Source organism: Rhinatrema bivittatum, chromosome 12 (genome assembly GCF_901001135.1).
Source record: "Rhinatrema bivittatum chromosome 12, aRhiBiv1.1, whole genome shotgun sequence".
NCBI lineage: Eukaryota > Metazoa > Chordata > Amphibia > Gymnophiona > Rhinatrematidae > Rhinatrema > Rhinatrema bivittatum.
The window spans coordinates 17,760,902-17,782,043 of NC_042626.1; the positions used below are offsets into that span (position 1 = coordinate 17,760,902).

The 21,142-nt window shown below is 41.6% G+C and overlaps 1 protein-coding gene across 3 annotated transcripts; it reads left to right on the top strand.

Moving 5' to 3' along the window:
• Nucleotides 1-1,176: 1,176 nt before the first annotated feature.
• LOC115073812 lies at nucleotides 1,177-19,225 on the top strand. 3 transcript variants are annotated; one of them, XM_029572642.1, is made up of 8 exons: nucleotides 1,177-1,242; nucleotides 2,745-2,853; nucleotides 6,012-6,134; nucleotides 7,544-7,655; nucleotides 10,494-10,631; nucleotides 11,048-11,169; nucleotides 11,815-11,985; nucleotides 17,003-19,225. In XM_029572642.1, exons 2-8 carry the CDS (start codon nucleotides 2,781-2,783, stop codon nucleotides 18,049-18,051), a joined length of 1,788 nt encoding a protein of 595 aa, XP_029428502.1. In that variant the 5' UTR covers nucleotides 1,177-1,242; nucleotides 2,745-2,780; the 3' UTR covers nucleotides 18,052-19,225. The 3 variants fall into 3 exon arrangements, with proteins under 3 accessions (XP_029428502.1, XP_029428500.1, XP_029428503.1); XM_029572640.1 differs by having other exon boundaries at nucleotides 1,180-1,242; nucleotides 2,740-2,853; XM_029572643.1 differs by having other exon boundaries at nucleotides 1,180-1,242; nucleotides 2,740-2,853; nucleotides 6,015-6,134.
• The last annotated feature ends 1,917 nt before the right edge of the window (nucleotides 19,226-21,142 follow it).

The following is a 21,142-nucleotide window of genomic DNA, read 5'->3' on the forward strand; positions in this document are numbered from 1 at the left end:
TCACACATTGCTTCTACTGGCTAACAAATATAAAGAAATAAATACACACACACACACACACACACACACATCTATCTACAAATATATATATATATACACACACACACATACATATATATCTCAGACAACAGGTTCTGATTCTTTCGATGTGTGATCATTTTCTATTGGAGGGGCAGGGTTGCATTTTTGCCTCAAATTCAGTAGAGCACACATCACTAATCTTATCTTTTGGCTGCCCTGCTTATCTCTGTTCTTCTAAGGCACTTGATATCTGGCAGGTCAGTGTGCTCAGATTATGTCAGGGACATATGTATGTGAATAAACAAATGGTAATAATCCATCTCTTCTCTTTAAGCAGAAAATCAGAGACTGTAATTACAGATCAGAGGAATACACTCAAAATCAAACTCAGAGAAAACTGTGGAAAAAGAAAGTGGAACACCCTGAAGTATGTGTAGTATATCAAGAGTCCACGTGATAAAAAGTGATACAGACTTTATATAAATTGTAAATATTACTATTAAGTTAGCTTTGAAAAGTTTTTATTATTTTAACTAGCTTACCCCCCCCCCCCCCCACACACACACACACCACACAGATACACACATACTCACAATCACAATTTCCCTGAATCTCTGGGAGCTGTCACAGATGAGTTCCCTGGATCTGCAGGGTCTCTATTGGCACACTCATTGCGTGAGATTTCATTTGTGACATTGCCCCAGACATGGCTGCTCCCAGGGATTCAGGAATATTGCAGGGGTGAAGGCAATTTAAAAAAAAAGGTTACAAATAAAGATTGGTGTTTAATTGGCATAGGGTGCATTTCCCTGCTTGATGGCTGCACTTTGGAAGTCTTGCAAGATACACAGAGGGTGCAGCTTTTTTTTTTTTTTTACATGGGTTAAGACTCCTAAGTGTGTTGGGAGTTTTCTGGGACTGTCTCAGATGCTCTGCAGCCATAGCTTCAGTGTTTGCAGTCCTGGCTCCCCCTGGAGAACATTTGGCATGGTAGCCCATACCTGCTGACCGCTTCCAGTGTAACTCCTCCATTCATTCCCATTCCCCTCCTACCTATGTGCCAGTTTTCTAAGCCAATCAAATCCACAGAGCTTATCATGTTAAATGTACCCAACAGAAAAAAACGCAATATATTTCCCAAGAGGGTTTCATGTCCTCCAGACATCAAGGGACAGTGACGTGTTCTCCTGTGTTTATTCCTAGGCAGAACTTGGGGTGTAGGTAAGTACAGATGATCTGTCTTCCTCTAGTGCAGTGCATGGTCTATGGTTCCGGCCCTCTGCATTAAAGATGTTACTTATTTAGGACATTATTGTGGTTCCCAGTATTTTGACTTGCCTTAGGTAGTCAGTGAGTAAACCTGAAATGTAATTGAAAGATAAGACTTCTTAATGAAGGTCACACTAGTGTGACATCACAGATTTGTGAAATAAAATTAAATGTTTTGGGGTCAGGAAGGAATATTTCTCCTTTGTTGCAGAATTGGCTACAAATGCACAGTATTTTCATACTTTCCTCTGGGCTACTATGTAGAGAGCATTATCTGGCAATCAGAAGAAAGTTGGATTTGAATGACTACTAGCCTTTTTTCAATCTAATCAACTCTGCAATTAATTATGTAAAAGAAAATCAGTGAAAATTATCATCCTAATACCAGCTTTATAATCAAGGTGATGTTTTCTTTAGGCATTACTTTGCAGGTGCTGGTGTCTGACAGCAGCCAGGTAGTGGTCTACCTGTCATATTTTAGTGTTGTATTACTGAATCTTGCATGCTATACCATCAGGACAAACACTAGAAACCAGCACCAGTTTTCCTATTGCAAAATGCCCTGTCTGTTCAGGACAGTGCAAGCTGGAGGCAAGTCCTTATTGGTAGCAGATAAGATGATAAATGTAGAACTCATTAAGTTTAGTTAGTTTACAAAACTGGAGTTTTCTTACATTTGCTTCTAGGAGGGCAATGATAAAAAGAGAAAAATATCCAGAATACATAGAGATGCTTCAATTAATGGTTACTTTATTTTACTTTAATAATATTTTTAACCCACGCAATCTAAAAATCTCAGCTGTTCTTTTAATTTTTTTATTAGTAGAATTTTAAGACCCATTTGTTTCCATTTTAATTAACAAATTATCATGAATAGAAGGCATTTAGAAATGAATCTTATTTTATGAGCAATAAACAAAATAGTGAATCTCTAACTTAATATAAGAGAATAATCACAGGTATGATATTTAACAGGTGTATTCGTTGGACAGGGCTGAATTGCTGCTTTTGCCTGAAATCAAAATAAAAAGTATCGGATGGTATAGCAAATAACATATCTTGGCACACCAAAATGTGTACACTAAAGAGGAATGTATACACATCTAAACTAAATTATGGTGAGGTACACACTGAATCAATCAGCAATTGTGTAATCAAGGTATAGCCTCTTTTAGAAAGGTAGGAATATGTAAAGAGCTATCTCTAGTGGCAAAGACCTGAGAAAACAAAAATAGTACAGTACCACAAATTCTGCAGTTATTGGAAATTCTCTTTTTGAATGAAAAATTCTCAGTTTTGCATTGGAGATTGACATTTGGTTACTCACAAAATGAAAATAAGATGGCTGTTAAAATTAAACAGATGTGATTATGCAGGACCCTACCTATACTAATATTTCTCAGATGTGGTATAAGAAAGCCAATGACCGTCTCTTGGGGTTTTTTTCAGCACAGTTCTATTGTTTGAAAGTGTATGTGGCCAGAGCAATCATGAAAGGCATGGCCTGGGGGCTTGTGCTCTTCCTCTGCTTCCAAGTTACAGAACCGATTTCAATAAAGAAAGGTGAGTTCAGTCTCCTGCCGATTCACTTTTTCATAGCTGATGATCTCATGCATGAGTTCAGCCCAGTCAAGTAATGATGGAAAGTTGTCCCATGACCTGTGTGAAGTGCCTGAAAGAGCTGTCTAGTGACCCAGTTTCTGGAAGGAGAATTTAAGCTAGACCTAGCTTTTTGATGATACCTCCTGATGGATTTTCATACCTGTACTGCTGATGTCAAATGGAAAAAGCAGAACTACAAGTACCACAATACATAGGAGTGTGAATTAAAAAAAAAAAAAGTGCCCTCCAGAACAGTCACTTGGTAGCTCTACCCTAATGGCTGTTTACAAAGTCCCAGCAAAAGACCAAGGACTGAATCACCTAGATTCAGGTGTCTAGGTTCCCAAGAAATAATAATGTCATTTATGTTTAGAGCTTAACCAGGATTTTACACAATTCATTAATGTCCTCTATGGCCAGGATCAAGATGAGAGAGTTGATTGGTATCCCCCTCTTCCTGAATTATTATGACCTCTTAGTATGGGAAAATGTAGGGTCTAGTGACCTTCGGATTATGTAGTTCAGTATTAAACTCTGACCTGAACTGAACCATACTAACATTAGAGTTCTGGGTTTCAGGCCAGTTGACTTCAAGATAATGAATAATCCCAAGATCTAAACAGTAATATAGAAACTGGGCAGCAATAAAAGGGAACACTGAGAAGGCAACAAATCTCAGAATAAAGCAGGTTAACAAACAGAAAAGGAGAAAGGGACCAACATAATTCTCCAAAAAGATAGAAATGTAAGAACAAAGGGAGCAATTTTCATTCCGGTCACCTAAGAGCAAAGCCCACAGGGACGTTTCACCTGCTGACTTTGCATTAATTTTCAAAGCAAAAGTCCTCAGGTACTTTTCCTTTAAAAATTGCCTATGGAAAAAATACCTGCATGAACTTTGCCCCTCTTTTCTGTGTGGGTATTATTTTCACATAAAACAACACACTTATTTTTGAAACTACAAAAGCAAACATGCTGTTTAAATCCGCCTCCAAGAACATCTCCCCCAAAAGCAGGTAACCTTTACCCAGATACAGGAAGGCAAGTTTCAAGTAACCCAATTCCACAGGTATCACTCTGCTTTACTAGCAGGATTGGCTTTGACAATTGTCCTCAAAGAGGTTAACATAAAAATATATATATATATCATACGAAGAGGATAAGCAGAAACATCAGGAAAGAAAAAGGAGATGGAAAGGGCACTCAGGTGAGCAAAGACCCAAACAGAAACATACATTTGCTCCATAAATCAAAGCTGGGGATGAACTTCTTTTGGTATCTGGTGACTGGGATATATAACGCAGTGATCTAATAGCTTTATGGCTCCTGGAATAAACTGGGTTCTCTGCAATCCATGAAAGCTTTTACTGGATCATGTACATGAGCTTTTGAGACCACATAGGTCCTGTCTTCAGATGTTAATAGTGCCTCCGATGTGATAGATCAGCTTTTGGGAAAAGGAGGGGGCAGCAGCAGATCAGGATTTTTGGGGAAGATGGGGGAAGGGGGATCAATGACAGATTAGGGCTTGTGGAGAAGGGCGTGGACCATGATGGATCAGGGCTTTTGACATCTAGGAAGACGGCAAGCTGATCAGGCCCTGGTGATTGAAAGGTAGGAAGGAGAAAGGCAGTGGCCGGGTTAGGGCCTGAGAGAGAAACGGCCGTAGCCTGCACAGGGCCAGGAAAGAGGGTACAAGTGGTCCTTAAATAAGACGAGAGAAAATACATAGGAGAATTTGGAGAGGAATAACGTGAGTAGAGTTTAGAGAAAAGGGTTGTTAGATGGGAAACATTAAAAGGGGAGGAGAGAGGAAAAGGACTTGTGCATTATTTAGATTTTCAATGTTTTCTCACTGAAGAACAGTTGAGCAGTCCTGACTCTCGGACTCTTCCTCTCTCCTCCTTCTCCTAATGTACCACAATCCACCCACCTCACCCCTTCCCTCTGCCTGGAGATTTCGGCATCTGAGAGCCAGCGCATGCTCACAGGTCCTTCAGTAGCCATACCCGCTCCTCAAACTCAGGCTTCCTGCTCAGAAAGGAGGAGCCTGGGATCACACGCTGCCTCTCAGACCCTACGCTCCACGATTGTCACTGCTGCTCACCACTGCCATCAGAAGGTAGCAACTGTCTGTCAATCAATAATTGTCCACTGTGGGACACAAACTGTTGTAATATTGCCGCCTTGGTGGTCCGCAGCAATTTATTCCGAACATCTTACATATGCCTTTTTACTATTGATCAGCATCTGAGAACTTAGTAATAATTTATTTGGATCTCGGAACTTAACCTCACAAAACTCTGTAGGATCCTGGTAAGAGAACAGACAGTGTTATTTCAAGCCTATATGGCTCCCTCCCAGAAAAGTCCTTTTTTTTCTTGTAAAAATGGCCTATAAATGAAATAGTATCTTCTGTTTCAACGTACATCAAGATTTATTGTCCTTTGAAGAAACACTGACAAAGATAACGATGCACAAACTTCAAACCTTTTCCATTGGAAAGGAAATGGTAGAACTAGGGGTCACAGAATGAAACTCCAGGGACGACGACTCAGAACCAACATCATGAAATATTTCTTCACGGAGGGTGGTGGATGCCTGGAACGCCCTTCCGGAGGAGGTGGTGAAGACGAGAACAGTGAAGGAATTCACAAGGGCATGGGACAAACACTGCAGATCCCTAAAGGCTTGAGGTTGGAAATGAAGGAAGGGGTGGTGTATCATTTCTGCATGGGGGTAACCTCTAGGGAGGGGCAGTTAGCACCATATGCAAATTACTGGGCAGACTAAATGGACCAGTTGGTCTTTATCTGCCATCATTACTATGTTACTATGAGATTTATTTCTCAGGTTAATACATCAAAGCCGATCTATGCTCCTTAAAAGAATTTGTCTATTCTGTTAAGTAAATGTGAAGAGAAACGAAGGGTATTACCATTTGTCTTCATCAAAAGCAAATCATTTGTATCTACTCTTCTTCCTTGGAAAATAGTCTGTTCAACTGCCTTCTATATATCAATCTTATTTTTCTAAACAGACCGATTCCTCTCACCCAAACACCCTACTCTTCCCTCTCTGTCTGATGCGTCCCTTGACTTCCTTTTGCTTTCCCACAGAAGCCAGTGAAAGGCAAAGTGTTGCGTATACTTACACCAGCCAGTATGAGTTCATCTGGGACAACAAGGGATGTAACAGCAAGCATGATGTCTCAATCTGGAGGCCTATTTCCTTCCCAAAAGGTGAGAAAGGCTGCCTGCTGTCAAATCTCTCCCTATCAAGGAGGAAACCAGAAAATGGGAACATTCTTTTTTTTTTCAAGGAATAATTCTTTTCAGGAATTTTGAATACAAACATAATTGGTTTGGCTGCAAGAATATAATCCATTGACTTTAATCTTCTTCAAGCCAGTTAATTGTTAATGATGATTCAGAGGAAAGTAGAAAAATACAGTTAAACCTAATGGGTACACTATGGACACAGCCATATTCTGTGATAAGAGACAATGGGGGTGGATGGGTTGCAATAGATTTTCTAACTACTATATGGCATTCAAATCTCTGCACAGGTCTTAGAAAAAGCATGGTCTCCTGACCCTGAGCCAAAGCAGGCTGGACAGGGGGAGAAGGAACCACAGAAACCTAAATCACTCCAGCCATCAAAACATGCAAATTAACCTAGTTATAGGACCAACTAATCGCAAAATATATCTCATCAATACTTAAGATACCAAGAAAACCAGACATGTTTGCGGCCCTCAGAGTTAATAATAGCCAGCCTAAGATGCAATACTGCCAAATCCAGTTTGCATCTTCAGAGCTGTTGAAGATATCCAACAGAAGCTTGCAGTGCCAATGACGCCAGAAAAGTCATCCCTTAAAACCCAAGATCAGAAATTAGAGGCACTAAAACCCAAACAGGTCACACCATAGCTCTATGTGTTTATATTTCCATGTTGCTCTGCTTCCCTGAATCAGCTGCCTAACTTCTGGGAAGGTAGTTTTCCACCCTCATTTACTGATTCACATCTAAGCTTTGAAATCTGCTGTACAGAGTTACCAGATTCTTTCCTTTGGCACCAAAAGTCTCCCTCCTATTAATGCCCAGCCCTCAGTGCATCTTACTGAGAGATTCTGGCAGTAATTCCAAAGATGATTTATGCACACTTCAGTTTGTTCTTTTTCAAATAGGTTTCAACACAGATCTTAACATTTTTTGCTTTGGCTTGACAGTGTTCAGACTCATTCATATGTATATATCTTGATGTCTTTGGATCACGACGATGCCATTCCCTGTGTGATAGGGTAGAGTAATAAGTGAAGGGCTAAGGGCATCCTGATTAAAGTAGATAGGGATCGCTTATTAGTTCTGAGTGGTAAAGTCCCATTTTGGAGGTGGAAGGTTTAAGATTCAAATCCCAAGGTCCTTGCTTGGAAAATATAAGCTACGGCACTGCTGAGTGTTTTTATGAGTGCTGAATCTTCACACCTTATCCATAATATACATGGAGAGCTTGATGCACCATGGCCTTCCCATCTGCACAGAATAGGAGGCCGTGGACCTACAAAAAGTTGTTGATCATGGCTTCAGGAACACATGGGTGATTTAGGAATGTCCGGTAAAATTGACAGCAGACCTTTGCTTCTTGCAGGTTTCTATCCTCTGGGAGACACAGCTGTGGCAGTGCAAGCTCCCCCTCATCACTCAGCACTCTTAGTGCAGGATATGGGAGATGGGCTTGTGAAACCTCCTCACAGTTTCAGGTATTTGTACCAGTCTGAAAAATTCGGTTCACAGTAACACAAACTCTAAATAGAAATCCAGATGGCTGGATCTGTTGAGCAGTCCTACACAAGGCCATATCCACAAGAGTTGTGAAAATATCTTGATGTGGGAAACCAGTGATGCGTTAACGGGAGGTGGCAGCAGCTCAGTGGACACATCCTTAAATCTTGCATAAACATACAAAATATCTCCACAAATGGATAAAGAAATCTGCCAAAAATTGATCCCTGCATTAAGGGCTGAATAGTCAGCCAAACCCAGAAAAATCAGGGAAGAAAGTGCTGATGGGAAAAGCAAGACATTTGAGGGCTCAGGTTCTGGACAAGAAGAATGGGCCCTAACTTAAAGTGACAGCTGATATCTTTACTTCCTTGCAAAAAAATATTAAACAGTCTCTCTGAGAAAAATATTTGCAAAAATGACAATAAATTAGAGATTGTAGCTAATGAAATGCAGTTGATCCTGTTTTTTCCCTCTGCTACACTACCTCAGCATTTATTTATATAAGTCTTGTATAAGCTTTGGCATGTTTATAGATAACCCTTGTAGATAATCCTTTAGCATACAACACTGGTGTATATATAGAGAGCCCTTCATATAAACCTCGTCATACAAGCCTGCTGTATAAACCTGTATATATAGTCCCCCTGCTATATAACCACTGTATAAAATCCTATGTATACTGCAACTAACACGTGAACTAACATCCTCTCCCTCTTAGTAACCAACTGGTGTATAAACCTGTATATATGCTCCCTCTGTTATACAACCACTGTCTAAAATAGCCAATGTATATTGAAACCAACACTTGAACTAACCTCCTTCCCCCTCTTAGTAACCAACTAAATACGGCCCTTAGCAACCCTGGGCAAGTCACTTTACCCTCCATAGCCTCAGGTACAAAAAAAAACTTAGATTGTAAGCCCTCAGGGGATAGGGAAATACCTACTGTACCTGAATGTAAACCGGTGTGATATCTCTTACTGAATGTCGGTATATAAAAATTATAAATAAATAAATAATGAAGTGATGCAACTAGTCCTATCAGTGCAGGATAATTCAGCTCAGACAGATGAAGCTGAAATTTGTATCCAAGAACTGGATGAATCTTTATCTCTGCTGCAGCAGAAAATAGATTTCCTGGGAAGAAAATATATGGTACCTCGCTTTCTAAGAGACAGGAGAAAGCTGTGAATTAGAGCAGGAGACAAAACATAAAAATCGTTGGTCTCCCAGAACAATGTAGGGCAACATCCAAGTAGTTTTCTTACATCATAGTTATCATTGGTGCTTAATTTGGAAGTCAAAAATAATAAAATTTAGGGATATGCGAGGAAATGTTTTTAGGGGAGGTGCTGGCACCATTGCTTTATGGTTGTACGCTGTATGGCCATAAAACAAAATGACGCTGGCTTAAGGGTCAGTTATTACCATTTATAAACCAGGGGCAGGCACGACTGGGGATTGCTTCTGCCCCTTTCTACATCAGAAACCCCTGCAGAAAGGGTAAGCAGGATCTGAGGGAGGGCCTGAGGAAGCACAGAAGGAAGGAAGAGTTTGCATCTGTTAGGTTTTTTTATTATTGATTTTCTCAAATGAAACTTAAGAAAAAAGAATTTGGGAGGGGAATGGTTCACTTTGTTTTTAAATGAAATGAAATGTGAGTGTTTCATTGCATTTTTTTTTTTTAAAGAATGCACACTCTTAATACAATTCAGATCAGTTGGGCGCATTGAGCTCTTGCACTGAAAGCAGCATCAGGTAGCGATGACAGCTCACTTGCAGAATTTTAACCTACAACATGGCAGTAGCACACCTTTGGAAAGAGTTACATTTCCAGAGTCGGAGAATTTATATAAATATCTATTTATATTCATGAAAGCTGCTCAGGTTGTCTGGTCCTTAACAGCTATAAATTTTAAAATCGAACAAAAATGAAAATGATAAATATTGTTTTATTTTGTTAAGTAATTAAGAGAAAGTCCTGCTAATTGAATTGCCCCTGAGGCAGCTCTATGAGCGAAACTCGGCCAGAGTCGGGCATTGAAATAAAGGGCTTCTTCTGATCGTACGATTCTCATTGTCTTTATTAAGAGAAAGCATACAGAAACTTAGGGAACCTCTCTATAAACTATAATGACAGTATATTAGACATCTCTCATTGCCCAAATCTAGAAAGCGCAAAATAGATTAAAAAGAACTGGTTCCACTCCAGATTCTGGGACTTTGCACTATTTGTCATCCTCCATTGAGAGGTACAGCTACGGGTGAACCATGGCCCACCCACCTAGGGCTCAGGCTCTTGCAGTCAGGGCAGTAATAATTATCAGGTTAAGCTTGTGCTTTGGATACTTTCCCTATAATCTCCTCGTGTTTCTGTCTCCCTCTTCTTTTAAAATATAATGTGATTTATTTTAGGTATATGCTATGTATTTTATGTTTCCTGTCAGATACACCTTTTTATAACATATAACAATGGCAAAAAATTAGCAGAGGCACGGGAACAGAAAATTCTTCTCTGGTAATATGTTCTTCAGCACAGTATTTTACAGTTCTCCATCCTGACATAGTAGCTTTAGCTCTGTAACTCTGTCCATTGTATGGGACAGGGGAATCAAAAGCACAGTTTTATGCCTGCACGATTTAAACACTGCAATATGATTTTATTACTACTGTATATGCTGGAGCCCAGGAGGTCAAATGTTCAAAAGTCTTTGAGGGAGACCCTCTTAACAAAATGCACTAAGAGAGCTTCCTGAAAAGAAGAACCAATTGTAAACTATCACGTCACAAATGTATACATTTATGTATTTCAGGAAAATCTGGACTGATAAAGGCAGTAGTGCAGATAGACCTGTTACAATCTACCGGATGATTCCCCCCAAAAACTATACTTGCTTGGGCCATGTGGCTGTTAGGAGCTACAGGAAGTCTCCCAGTGCTGATTTGTACAGGTAAGTGATGGTAATGTCCTGGTACTAACCTTTACGGCAGGCGTTCAAGTCATCAGCCTGAATGCTGATCTATACAGGAAGAGTATCCCAGAGGTTCAAGATGAATGACTGCACTGGGGAGCAAACATAGACCCTGAGAAAGATAAGGTGCTATCTTGCTCATATAGAATGATCCATTCATAATTATTATTTATTAACTGGAAGAGTGGTATTATTAGCTTGGTGGATATTCACAGAGATAGATTTTGAATACTTGTTTTTGGACCTTATCCATTCTCTAACTTTGTACTATGTAATGTCAGTTTCTGTTCCCTTAGAGATTCCTTGAAACATACAGTTTGACCGAGGGTGCCTAAACGTTTGCAGAGAACTGTAGACATATTGTAAAAAGCAGTGCTTGCTCTAAATCTTCGCAGGTGTGTCCAGTCAAACCTGGTGACAGCTGGAGTTCTTTCTCTCATTTGGAGAGGGAAACATCTTGGTACAGAGGAGGACACCAGTTTGTGGCACATAGAAAGCAACTCTTCTCTATCATCAGGTGGGGGATCTCGCGCCCTGTCCTCTGCCTAGTGCAACTGCAACTCAGAGCTGTTAGAAGTAAAGTGCCAGCCAGAGACTGCCAATTCTTTCCCATGAGATCAGCCTCGCAGCAAGGCAGGTGACATCAGCACAGAAACACTCGGCCTGGGCAGGAAATGAAGTTAAGGCCGCAGAACCTACGCTGGCTTTCCTGGGAGGGACCTCAGGGCACTGGTGTTTTGCACTATTCTTGGGTCAATGTTTTCCCTATTCCATTCATCTAAGACTCCTAAATTATATCATTTGCTCTATGGGTTCAGCATGGTCCAGCTCACCTTTCATTCCCATCATGGTTTCATCAGGGAACCACTGGGAATGGCCTCTTTTTTGTACTCTTTCTGTTCTAACTTTCACCTTGCCATGAGAAGGAGCAGAACGGAGGTGAGTTCTGAAGGGGGAAAAAAAAACCCTAGAGGTTGATTAGGATTAAAAAAAACCCCCAAAAAACATGCATGTTGTTTCTCATTCACTACACAATATTGTTTTATAATATATAAGCAGTTAATGAAAAGTTCCAGGGAAAACAGACCATTATCAGTTTAAGATATTTTCTGAGGACGAGTCTGATGAAAAAACTAATGCCAGGTGCTTCTTTCCTCACCAGGTTTATCCACGGGATCTTTTCTATGTGCAGCAGGCAAACAGCCCCCCTCGGACTTCCCATACCTACTGGATAATCAAAAAGCCAATTTCTCAGAACTAAATGCAGATTCTCAAGATATTGCTCTCATATTATTTGAAACTAAAAACACTGAAAGGGTATGGGATAACCATGGTAAGTGTTCCTTTATGGTGGTGCATGTAGAATGGGTGTGGGATGCAGTGTTCATCACTTTGATTTTATGGAACAGGAGTTGTTGAAAAATAAATTTAAACTTACAACGGTACTGTACCGGTGTGTATAAAACCACGTACGTGGAACAAACAGAAAAGAACTAAAACCTTGCCTTTATCTAAACCAGTGATACTACATGCAGGAAAGCTGCATTAATGAATGCAGGGGGTACAGCAGGCTGGGAGGGAGCTGCATTGACAGATCTGTGTGTGTGGATCTCAGTACTGGAACAGCAAGGGCGCTGCAGGACAAGATTCAGGTGCATGGGTACAGCTGTGCATTGGGTCTCAGTTTCAAATTTTCAACCTGGTGCTGAAACTACTAAAGTCAGTTTACAGCTTTTGAAAAGGACTTACATTATATCTAATGATTTAATGTTCCTACATGGTTGATAATGCAAAAATCTAGTAAAGATAATTTTCCTCCATATTTCATGGAGGAAGGAAATCTGTTGCCTCCCTGGCGGAGTTCTCTTCCATGCTCAGCCCATACTCTGCCTCTGGGCAGCTTCCTGACAGTAGCCCAGGGCAGAGGCTTCCTAAGGGTTAATTGTGCTGTAAACTCATACTAGTCAGCTGTGATTTATATGGTTACAGAACTGGCTAGGTCGAAAGACCATTGGTCCATTGAGTCCAAAATCTTTCTAACAGTTCTCGAGGATATTCCAAAAGGAAGCACTACAAAACCCCTGCTGAGCATCTGTGAGCAATTCTGAAGCAGTAAAAAAGAAATTCCTTCTTAACCCCAGCTACGGAGATCAGATTAAATCCCTGGGTCTATACTCCCCCCCCCCCCCCCCCCCCAGAGTTTAACTACATCATTACACCCAGCAACATCTCTTTCATGAAAGAAGTGTACAGGTTGCTAAACATTTTGTTAGCAAAATGTTCCATAATTTTAGCACACTCTGGAAGTGACATTAGAATTGTGAGAAATGATCCTAAGATCCAAATGGAGCATGCACACTACTTATTACCAAAAACACTTATTTACCACCATTACACTACCAAAACTACCAAATAGCAGATCCCTTCCACTATAGCTACAAAGCTCAGAAGACATAAGACCAAATGTATTTGAGTTTTTAATGTATTTATTTAAAACATTCCCAAACATCAAAGGAAAGTTTGCCAGTGATGAGAGTCCATAAAGGTGTTCAGATAAGTGAAAGCAAAGTTTATTAAACAGGCTTACAAAGTAACGCTGACGTATTCAAAACAAGCAAAAAACGTTCACGGTCCCCCGACATGGTTTTGACAGCCAGGGGACTGGTTCCCTCTTACCTCAGACGTCTCCTCTTGCCAGCTGCTGCTCAGGGAAGTATCCTTTTTTTGTTCATTGTTTATTAAATTAAAAAAAATGAAAAAAAGAAATTGTTAGGAAGAGGAAACTAGAGCAGGGTTGTTTGTTCCTGCAAGGCTGGGCGATTCATTCTGAGGCCGGTGTCTGTCAGCGTGAGCTGTTCGGGCCTGCAGAAGGGAGAGCTGAAGGAGTCTGCTGGGTCCAGCAACCCACCGGATTGTAGGTAGTTCACTATCCTTTCCTTCAGCAGAGTCTCCATCAATTTTCCCACCACCGAGGTGAGGCTAACTAGCCTGCAGTTTCCAGCCTCCTCTTTGCTCCCACTCGGGCCAATCCTGTATCGTGCGGTAGGAAGAGCTGCGTTAGTGCCTACGGCACCCGCGGTTACCGCCCGCACAGAGCAGCTCACCTACCGCGCGATCCTGAAGCCTAATTATATGTAAATGTAAGCCGCGTCCGAAAAGCCTTAGTCCCGCGCAACCCAGGATACTGGATAGAGCGCCTATACAGGATCCTGGGTGCGCGGGCCTAAGGCTTCACGCCACGCTGGTATCTGTCATTTCAAATGTCATTTGAAATGACAGATACCAGGAAGCAACGGCGGCGACAGCGCAGAAGCAACGGCGAAAGGACTTTTCAGTGTCCCCCCTCCTCTCGGAGCAGGGCGCGAAAAGCTGCCTTGCTCCGGGAGGAAGGGGGACACTGACAGCGACGAAGCTTTCCCCCAGCCCGGACACCGGCGAAGCCAGAAGACAGCGGCGGAGAAACGGCGAAACGACTGTCAGTGTCCCCCCTCCTCTCGGAGCAGGGCGCGAAAAGCCGCCTTGCTCCGGGAGGAGGGGGGACACTGACAGCGGCAAAACTTTCCCCCAGCCCGGACACCGGCAAAACTTACAATTTTGCAGCCATGAGCCACGAGCAGGAACGCGAAGATCTGGCTCCGATAGCTCCTCCCGACAAGATGGCCGCCTGCACGGGGAAAGAGTACAATTGGCCGCTCAAGACGTGATGTCGTGACGTCACGTCTTCAGCGGCCAATTGCACGCTTTCCCCGTGCAGGCGGCCATCTTGTCGGGAGGAGCTAAGGCAGGCCAGATCGTGTTCGTGCTCGTGGCTGCAAAAAAGTAAGTTTTTTGCCGGTGTCCGGGCTGGGGGAAAGTTTTGCCGCTGTCAGTGTCCCCCCTCCTCCCGGAGCAAGGCGGCTTTTCCGCCCTGCTCCGAGAGGAGGGGGGGACACTGACAGTCGTTTCGCCGTTTCTCCATCGCTGCTTGTGCGCTGTCAGTGTCCCCCCTCCTCCCGGAGCAAGGTGGCTTTTCGCGCCCTGCTCCGAGAGGAGGGGGGACACTGACAGTCGTTTCGCCGTTTCTCCGCCGCTATCTTCTGGCTTCGCCGGTGTCCGGGCTGGGGGAAAGCTTCGCCGCTGTCAGTGTCCCCCCTCCTCCCGGAGCAAGGCGGCTTTTCGCGCCCTGCTCCGGGAGGGGGGAGAAGAGACAAGCGGCGAAACAACTTACTTGCACGGGGGAAAGCGGTCTCCGTGGCAGCCCCAGTCCTCTCCCCTCCTCCCGAAGCCAAAAAAAAAAAAAAAGCTTTTTTTTTTGGCTTCGGGAGCAGGGGAGAGGACTGGGGCTGCCACGGAGACCGGCACCCATGATCGCGGCCGGGGCAGGTGAGCGGGGGCTGGGGGAAAGCTTGCCACCTACCCTGACCCCTGCCTCTACCGCCTGGGTCAGGGTAGGCGGTAAGTTTGCAGGTTAAACGCGCGACAAAGCGGCAGGGAAAGGTAGCGTTAGTCGGGGCGCGGGTTACGGGATGCTAGGGGAATAGCTAATTCGCTCGTTTGCATGCAATATCGCGCTAATTCGCTCGTTTGCATGCAATATACATGCCGCGGGCGGAAGGGGTTACCCGGGGAATTTAGGACGCGGTAGGAGTAGGTTAAAGGGGATTCGGGATCGCAGGAAGGGCTAACGCGGCCGGAACGTGAGTTAAAAGCGGCTTAGGAGCAGGGTAAATGCAGCCGCACTTTACAGGATTGGCCCGACTGTTGTGAAGCGGGACCACGACTGCTCTTCTCCAATCACTCGGCACCATGCCCGTTTCCAGGAATCTATTGAACAAGTCCTTCAGGGACACTAAAACTAAAACCTAATTATACAGATTCAATCAACATACAACATAAATTATATAGTCACTATTATACCATTTTGTGTGTATGGGGAAAATGCTTAGTATAAATGACCCACAGACAAGAGCACAAAGGCAAGTATTATCTCTGGGGTGAATTTTCAAACTAACCCATTAAGAACATAAGAAATTGCCATGCTGGGTCAGACCAAGGGTCCATCAAGCCCAGCATCCTGTTTCCAACAGAGGCCAAACCAGGCCACAAGAACCTGGTAACTACCCAAACACCAAGAACATCCCATGCTACTGATGCAATTAATAGCAGAGGCCATTCCCTAAGTAAATTTGATTAATAGCAGTTAATGGACTTCTCCTCCAAGAACCCATCCAAACCTTTTTTGAACCCAGCTGCACTAACTGCACTAACCACATCTTCTGGCAACAAATTCCTGACCTTAATTGTGCGTTGAGTGAAAAAGATTTTTCTCCGATGACTTTAAAAATTCACTCCTTCTCTGCAGCCAAATCTGAGCACCTTAAATTCAGACTGAATATCCAGATAAAAGTTTGTTTGTTTGTTTATTTATTTATTAATGGTTTTATATACCAACATTCATCAATGATATCACATCGGTTAACAGTAAACAATAAACTATGCATAAGTTGCGTTTGACAAGAAACAGGAGAACAAATATATGCAATGCCATGAACAATGTATATGACATAATGATTAATTATATAAGGATATATGAAGGTTCAAGTTAACTATACATGGAAATATAAGGGTACAGGGAAACATTCAGTCGGGAAGATTAATTAAAGATGGAAATATGAATACATGAGGTGGGAACTATATACACAGCACAAAAATTAGTAACAAGATTGCTTCATGTATACAAAGATTCTTCAAGTATATTAGGGGAAGGTTATCAAATACTTGCAAGGTTGCTTGCATTATACTGAGGAATTTGGGGAAGTTGCTTGCATTATACTGAGGAATTTGGGGAATTTGAACATGTATCAAGGAAATAGGATCTAGGAAATGTATGGGAACATTGAACAATAATCTAGGAAATGTATGGGAACATTGAACAAGTATCAAGGATATATTCTCAAGGAAGTAGAGAAAGTAAAAGTAGAAAGTAGACATCTGAAGGATGAAGGAACAGGGGGGGGGGGGTTGGGTGCACAAGGTGTAGTGTGGCTAGACTGGTAGTGATAGGTGTAAGCTCGTGTGAACAGCAAAAGTTAACCATACCAATCTGCCAGATACAAATTTGCCTGGTTAACTTTGATAGTCTGCTCACAGCTGAAATTCCACCCCTATACCTTTGATTTATTGCTATTATAATTTCATCAATTAACTTTTTACCAGATAATCAATGCTGATAAGTTATTGATTAAAATATTGGCTTGGGCTAACTTTACTCTACTTTACTTTATTTAAATGTCTAATTAATAATAGAATGCTGGGAAGATCTTACATTGTACTGTTGACTTTTTAACCTATTCAATTTGCTCTGATTTCAGGAACTGAGGCCACAAAAGAGATCTCTATCTGGCGAGGTCAGGGCTGCTGCAGTCTTGGAGATATTGCTGTGGCAGGATACACACAGCCCCCTGGTGCTGTGCTCAGAGCAAAACGGCCTGGAGCCCTGGCTGCACCATTTGACTACATTCATGTCTGGTCTAGAATCTGTCCAAAGGGTAGGGACATTGCTATTTGGCTGCCTATGTGCCCAGAGGGATATGCATCCTTAGGGCATGTAGTTACAGATAATCCTAATAAGAAACCTTCTCATGATATTGTACGCTGTGTAAATGAATCCTACACTGCACCTGGGACATGGGCCAAGGTTTGGGACAGCAAAGGCACCAAAGGAAAGGAAAGTGTCTCACTCTGGAGAGCGGATGCACAGGACTCATTTGGCAAGGGAGTATATGCCATGTCCTCAGTGAAAGGATATGGCCCTATAGATCTTCCAGCACTGGTGTTGAACAGAAGTTATGTGAAAATCTATACAAGTGACAATGACAACCCTACCAAAAAAGTAGTAATTTATGACATAGAATATGATTTTAATAAGAAGGAAGTACTGAGCACTGATCCACAGCGAGTAAGTTCCAAGAACAAAGTTGAGAACTGTGCGGCTGCTTCAGGAAGCCCACCTTTGAAAGTGGAACGTCAACTGCCCTTCACCGTGGAGTCTGAATCGAGCTGGAAGTTTGACTCTGATGCAATTGAGAATGGTATCCCTGGAAAGATCCACACAGGTATTCCCGATGTCGCTGAAGGCATAGTCACCCAATCACTCTCCAAGAAGTTCACCACTGGAGCTCCAATCCGGCACGTGGAGACCCAATCAGACTATCGGAATGCCCGAGTAACAGTAAACGCAGGGTTCTCCCTGAAGTTTTATGTGTCTGGTTTGCACAGCACTGTGAGAGTTCCATGGCGAGGGCTCATGGAACTCACCTTCCAAGATGGCACATACCTTATCCAAACTGTGACAGGGGAATATACAGGGGTGCAGATATCTGAGTTAACTGTGAGTACAGATGACCCTCAAGAATGTTAGCGTAGAACCCTTACATTTTTTTCCACTTAGCCCCAATGAATATAAATTCACATTTTAAATGACAAAATAATAAAACTAAATTATCAAACCCCCAGTCTCTGTAAACTGGAACAACCACGCAGGTATTGATGACATCATGGCTTGAAAGAATGCCAACAGCCATAGAGAAACCTAGAGTCTCTGCAAGTTATGATGCCTTTTATTGTCAACATAAGAATTATTCAAAGACCATGATGTAGGTGAATATTGGAATCTATCGGGTCTCAAAACATCAAGTACAACACCTTCTTTAGTTAATTGTTATGTTGGTCTAATAAGAGGCATCACATCCCACAAAAAATGCAACATTGGCGAAACAATGAAGACAAATTATTCTGTTAAATATGTGACATTTTCTATCCAGTTATGTGCAAAGGTTTACACACTGAATGAATCTCTACATGAACAGATGCAAGAGCTGTGCAGCCCAAAAATGTTGGTTCAGTTTGTTTTATGGAGGTGGGGGGATTATCTGGCTTGTTTAATAATTTATTCAGTTCATTCACTAAACCAAAAAAAAAATTAAAGAAAAGACCCCCTCCCCCCCCAAAAAAGGGCTTTGACTGGGCCCAGGTCCCTCCTTATCCATTAAAAAAATGCTGGGGCCGGGAAGCCCGCACCCCAGCCCCCACTGAGCCCTTCCTGAAAAAGGACAGGAGCAACGCCCAGAGGCTCCCAGGATCCACTGCTTTAAAATGGCCTGGAGGACAGAGGCAAAGTGACAACAATTTGGTGTCTGCGCCTGGTGTGGCTGGGCCCCATCTCGATGTAAAGCTCAGGATGAGGCCCAACTAAGGCTCTTGGAGGCGTCTTATTTTTTTTTTAAATACCACGACTACCTCAAAACCTTTTGGGTAATATTGTAGTTTCGTTGGAGGCTCTTTTTGTTTCATTCCATTTGCAATGAACCAAAAATGGTCTCATTTGTTGCATTTGTTAGAAATAAATGCACATCCCTAGAAGATAACACAGCCTCTATTTGGTACAAAGCTTATGCACCTTAAATATGTCACCAAGAGTAAAACATGTAAATGAAACAAAATCTATCACTCATATAATCATACAACCTTGTATATTATGAATTGTGATGAGTGAAAGGAAATCATACGGTTCCACCTTTTTTTTTTTTTTTTTTTTTTTTACTGTGTAGAGCAGTTATAATAAATCATCACTTGTTTTCCTTACTTTTTAAATCCATTGTGTTTAATATCTCCTAGCATCTGTTTTCTCAGCACTGTTTCATAAAATGAGAAGTTTTAATGCATTATAGATGTGAATTCATGGACTTTGAGATGTTTCTCATTTTTTTTAACAAAATTTTCAAAAATTTACCAACATCGTTGGTTCAAATAATAAAGAAATGGGAGGTTTTTTAGACCAATAATCTCACTGTTGAGTGCTATTCATGTTGTTGCAATCTGAATTCAATTCTGAGGTCTATTCCTCCTTCACAGCCATGTGCTCTTCCTTCTGGGGTTTGATAAACTTGTGGGACTTTTTTGCAATTTTTTATTTAATATCTCCCACTGCCATTATGTGAGAAATGCCTTCACGGGTATGCAGCAATCAAGTCTTGTATTTAATCCACTCCCTTTGACCTGTTAAATGTCCAAAATTTTGAGAAATAAGGAATTTAGCTGAAGCTGAAAAATGCTCATACTGACGGAATAAAGTCCCAGACCAGACTCTGGCCCTCTCTCAAAGGGATTCTTTGACAGGGGTGTGGAAGTTTACATAACTTCTCCTGCTGATGATTTATTATAGCTGCTATACACCGTAATGAATGTAGGACAGGATGAGTTTTATTTTATTCACCATGTTTATTTGTATACAATGTTGTGCAATTATAAGTGATATTTTTGTTTTATTTATATAAAGTTAAATGCAACATCCTTTTGCAATGTTTAATGCAAACTTACTCTTTATTTGATTGAAATTAAAGTGAATATGGCATATGCAAAAGTTTGGACACTCTTCCAAATGAACATTACTACTTATATATATTAAAAAAAAGTTGGTCAATGTTTGGGCTGCTTTACCAACTCGTAAGGCCTTCTATTATTAGAAAACAATTTCACCGTTTAACAAATACTCAGTTTTTGGGGGGGTTTTTTTTTGTTTTGTTTTTTTTTTTACTTTCAACAACCTTGGTTTTCCCTAAGCAGTTGTCTGAGCATTTGAAAATGAAGATAATTTACTCTTACAAAGCAGGGGAAAGCTATATATAAAATCTCCAAATGCTTCCCCTTAACTATTTCAACTATCAAAAATATTGTTAAGATATGTTGAGGTCAGGGCAAGATCTGGAAGATCAAAAATGATTTCTGATAGAACTGGTGGAAAAACCAGTCATCTTCAAAACAAAACCCACCGATTGCTGCAGACAACCTGCTGAAAGGTTTAGCTGACACTGGAGTAACTGTCCATAGTACAGCATTGCTTGCACAACAATCTGCAAGAGAGAGTTAGCAGAAGGAAACCTTTTCTACAATCTCATCACAAAAGTGACTGTCTAAAGTAGCATTTCCCAACCAGCATGCCTTCAGACCTGATCAGGAGTGTTGCAGAAAGTAACACTGTCTGATGCTCACTCAGGCAAGCAGCTGGGTTCTGCTTTTAGCACCTTGCAGTAACAAGAAACACCACTGGTGGCTCTTAAATATGGAGGCACTCCTTTCTGAGAACATGTATAATCATTTATATCTCCTCGTCCTAGCTACAGCATGAGCTAGTAATTTGCATTAAACTTTGCAGAAAGTCATCATGTTTAATTTGAACTATGCATCAGCTTCTGTTCACTTAAGAGATTCATTGAAACATAATTTGATTGGATGCCTGAACTTTTGCACACAACTATATTAATTTAATGAGATGTCATCTTAGTTTCCACTGATGTGCATTAGTGTCGAGGGAACTTTTAGGATGGAGACAGCGGAGAAAAATGGTACTGCATTGCTCAAATGAAAGGGGTAGTGGGTGTCTGATTACCAGATAGTTCTACAGAACTCTCACCACCTCACTAACACCTGAACACATCTCATTAAAGCCCACT

Coding starts and splice junctions, on each gene's coding strand:
- LOC115073812 (XM_029572642.1), top strand. CDS start 2,781: ATGAAAGGCATGGCCTGGGGGCTTGTGCTCTTCCTCTGCTTCCAAGTT. Junction 6,135..7,543: donor GCCTATTTCCTTCCCAAAAG/GTGAGAAAGGCT, acceptor TGCTTCTTGCAG/GTTTCTATCCTCTGGGAGAC. Junction 10,632..11,047: donor CCCAGTGCTGATTTGTACAG/GTAAGTGATGGT, acceptor AAATCTTCGCAG/GTGTGTCCAGTCAAACCTGG.